This window comes from Ipomoea nil, unplaced genomic scaffold (assembly GCF_001879475.1).
Source record: "Ipomoea nil cultivar Tokyo-kokei standard unplaced genomic scaffold, Asagao_1.1 scaffold0980, whole genome shotgun sequence".
NCBI classification, from domain to species: Eukaryota; Viridiplantae; Streptophyta; class Magnoliopsida; order Solanales; family Convolvulaceae; genus Ipomoea; species Ipomoea nil.
Window position 1 is genome coordinate 2,543,689 of NW_017617408.1, and position 4,243 is coordinate 2,547,931.

Here is a 4,243-nt window from a genome sequence, read left to right on the forward strand (position 1 = left end):
TCTTTCCAATTGAGGTCCTTTCGTCAGAATGCGGTTAATTGAATTTTAAATGAAGGGGTAAACTCATCATTTCACCTGCCTATGTATTATTCTTAGTATTTCTCCATTGTATACGCGATATATATGAAGATAATCTTAGTCGAAACCCTAAAATGTTCCTCGTCGTTTCCCATTTGCTGACTACTCATGTGTGCATGCGTTCCTCTATTATTGAGATGTTTACAAGGTATAACAGCGAAATACGAAGAATAATACATAGGCAGGTGAAAGGACGAGTTTACCCTTTCATTTAAAATCTAATGAACCGTATTCTAACGAAAGGACCTCAATTGGAAAGAAATTGAAAGTCAAGCGACCTAAAGTGTTCAAATTAAAAGTCGAAGACTAATTTTAAAAAATCACTATAGTCGGAGGACCATTGCTGGAATTAACTCTATTTTGATTTGAATTAATGAAGTTATGATTTCCAAAAAAAAAAAAATAAAAAATAAATAAACAATTCACAATTGGCCCCTTGATTTTATAAACCACGTGAAGTCATCAGAATATCACTTTTTTTTTTTTTTTTTTTTTGAAAGGCATCAGAATATCACTTTATTAAAACATTATCTAATTAATTAATCTAAAAAACGCATTAATTTATAACTTTAATATAAAGCTCATTCGCTCATGGCTATCTAACATGTTGACTGATATGATGGCGGCTTTCCGATCTTCAACGGCAACTGTGAAGATCAGCCACCGTGAAGTAGCGCCGGCGGGCAACGCCGGCGAGACGTCACTCCCTCTGACCTTATTTGACATGCCATGGCTGTTTTACTTCCGGATCATGAGACGCCTTCTATTCTACAGACTTCCCATTTCCACAGATACTTTCACTGAAACCATAATCCCAAATCTAGTAACCTCCCTCTCCCTAACTCTCAAACACTTTCTTCCCCTCGCCGGCAACCTGGTTTCTCCTTCCGATTGTAGCGCCAAGCCGGAGCTCCGGTATGTGCCCGGAGACTCTGTTTCTGTCACATTCATGGAGTCCAGCGGCGACTTCGATTCACTCACGGGCTATCATCCCCGTGACGTGAATGATTTTTACCCTTTCGTAGCCAAATTACCAGAGCCAAAAGGTGGGGAGACTTGTAAAATATTCCCCGTTTTAGCTGTTCAAGTGACACTTTTTCCGGGCTTTGGGATATGTATTGGCACCACCCACCACCACGTTGTCGGAGATGGAAACGCCATGGCCAGCTTCGCTAGGGCCTGGGCTATGATCAGTAAACTGGGCGGAGATGGAGAATTCATAGCGGAGAAATCTGTCCCTTTTTGTGACCGGACAATCATCAAAGACCCATACAGGACAGGGGATATAATGTTCGAAGAAATCAAGAAAGAGATTAAGGTTGAGCCGTCCGAGGCTGAAATTTCAACCCCGAGAATCGATAAAGTTCGGGCTACGTATATCATGCGCCGGAGAGACATTGAAAACCTCAAGAATTTGTTCGCAGCCCGGAGAGGAGTTGATTACTACGTATCAGGTTTCACTGTGACATGTGCTTATATATGGACTTGTTGGTTGAAAGCCGAGGCGGCGATAGGGGGGCAAACGGAGGAGGAGGAGAAAAGAACGGAGTATTTCTGCTGCGTAGCGGATTGCCGGAGCCGGCTGAACCCGCCGCTTCCGGCTAGCTTCTTCGGCAACTGTGTGGTCGGCTGCCGCTTTGCGAAATCAAGAAACGGAGCGTTAGTTGGGAGCGAAGGGTTCGTAACGGCGGCGGAATTGATCGGAGAAGCAATTCGGAAAAGCGTGAACGATGAGGAGTGGATATTGAGGGAGGAATTCTGGTTATCGGAGTTTAAAGGAGCAGATCCGCGGCGGATAGTTGCCGTTGCCGGATATCCAAGAATGGACTTATATGGTGCAGATTTCGGGTGGGGAAAGGCGGAGAAGGTGGAATTTGTGTCCATTGATGGCGGAAATTCAATCTCTCTTTGTATGTGCAGGGATTCAGAAGGTGATATTGAGGTTGGGTTGGCAATGCCCAGAGCTAAAATGGAAGCTTTTGCTGCCATCTTTGCCGATGGGCTTAGAAGCTTATAGGGGGTTTCAAGTGTTTCTTTTCTCACCAATTCATTTTCTATTACAAATAATAATGCATTATATTGTTCTCTCATTGAAATTCAGTATTGTGATTTGTTAGTTGTCCATCGATCTCAAATTCTCAATGTCATATGATCATTAGCTATGTTGAAAACGTATGTGGAAATATTTAGGGACCACAACATTTGTTTGTTATAATAATTAATATTATTAGTAGTTAAACCAAGTCAAAGAATTTAATAAAAACAAACATGGGTGAGTCATGTATGTTAATGTGGAACATGCCTAAATTATAGGAGTAGTACATGGAGCATTAGCTTCCTATTTATTAGCTTTCTCTTAGTATAAATATGTGGTATATTTTCATTTGTTAAATTATCCCAGTGAATAAACATTATTCATTCTAATCTTTCTCTCTCTCTCTTCCTATTTATATATTATTATATATAAATACATAGATATATTATATATAATATATATATTATATATATTATATTTAATATATCTTACATTTGGTATCAAAGCCAGTCAATTCAACCTTTCAACCCCGAAATATTTCCCGTAGTGAAATATGGCAACAAATTTCAATATTGTATGGTCGGGTCCCAAATTGGACGAGAAACTCGATTACAATTATTGGCAAATTATGATGTCCACACATTTGCAAGCTCAAAATCTTTGGAGCTTTGTTGATCCCGGTCTACCCGAAGGAGCTGATGCAGCCGCTATATGACGAGATAAATTGGCCTTGGGTTAGATTCACCAAGGTGTTCATTATTCCGTTTTTGGGCAATTAGCTCGTGCTCAAACAGCAAAACAAGCTTGGGACATCTTAAAGGTGTCACACAAAGGAGTCGATCGGTCACAGAAGTCTAAGTTGCAGTCGTTGAGAAGGTTGTACGATAATTGTGAGATGACCTCTACAGAAACAGTAGATGCGTATTTCACTCGTCTTATTGATATAGTGAATAAGATGAGGCTATATGGAGATACGATTGAAGATGGTGCAGTGGTTGAAAAAGTTCTTCGAACTATGCCGATGAAGTATGACCATGTGGTGGCTTCGATCACAGAGTCACACAAAATCGAGCTCTTATCAATTGCAGAGCTGAAAGGTATGGTAGAAAGTCATATTGACAGGATTGCGTCAAAATCGGAACCACTAGCAGAAGAAGCTTTGAAGAGTCAAGTCACCCTTAATGTGACTGGCACTAATCAAAGAGGTGGAGGATCTGGTAGAGGTCGTGGAAGAGGAAGAGGAGGTTCTAGTGGAAGAGGTCGTGGTAACTTCAACCAAGGAGGAGGACGTGGTAACTCCAACCAAGGAAGAGGTGAAGGTAATACCAAACAAGGTAAATTTCCATTTCATTGCTACAATTGTGGCAAGTATGGACACAAGATTGCAGATTGTTGGTATAATGAGGACAACAATCGTGGAAATCAAGCAAACATTGCTGAAAATACTGCTGAAAAGTCTGGTGAGAATTCTGAAACCTTACTTTTAGCCAGTGATAGTTTTTCCGCTGATAAGAACATATGGTTCTTGGATACTGGGTGTAGTAACCATATGTGTGGGAAGAAAGAATTGTTTTCCGAACTAGATGAATCAGTCCGGTCTGAAGTAACATTTGGCAATAAGTCAAAGGTGCCAATTTTGGGAAAAGGTAAAATCTCTATTCAGTTGAAGGATGGTACTCACAATTTTATATCCGATGTGTTCTATGTTCCTGAAGTACACCAAAATTTGTTGAGTTTGGGTCAGTTGTCAGAAAAAGGATATAAGATACATATTGCTCAGGGGTGTTGTACCATTGAAGATGCTAAAGGAGTTTTGATTGCAAAGGTAAATATGTCCCAAAATCGACTATTTCCTTTGAAAACTAAGCATACTCTCTTTGATTGCTTTAATTCTGAAGTTTGTGATGATAATTGGTTATGGCATATGCGGTTTGGGCATTTCCATTTCTCTGGGTTAAACTATCTTGCGAGAAAGGAACTTGTTTCTGATTTACCTGTTGTGAATGTCCCTGATCGTATATGTGAGATTTGTGTGATTGGGAAGAAGCATAGAGATCCCTTTCCCGTGGGCAAGTCAAGGAGAGCTACAAAACAGTTGGAGATTGTTCACTCAGACCTGTGTTCGTTGGA

General features: G+C 40.3%; 1 protein-coding gene across 1 annotated transcript; it reads left to right on the forward strand.

Moving 5' to 3' along the window:
• The first annotated feature begins 697 nt into the window (after positions 1-697).
• LOC109179809 (malonyl-coenzyme:anthocyanin 5-O-glucoside-6'''-O-malonyltransferase-like) lies at positions 698-2,095 on the forward strand. Its single transcript, XM_019329289.1, has one exon. The coding sequence runs from the start codon at positions 698-700 to the stop codon at positions 2,093-2,095; it is 1,398 nt and encodes a 465-aa protein (XP_019184834.1).
• Positions 2,096-4,243: the final 2,148 nt, after the last annotated feature.

Coding starts and splice junctions, on each gene's coding strand:
- LOC109179809 (XM_019329289.1), top strand. CDS start 698: ATGGCGGCTTTCCGATCTTCAACGGCAACTGTGAAGATCAGCCACCGT.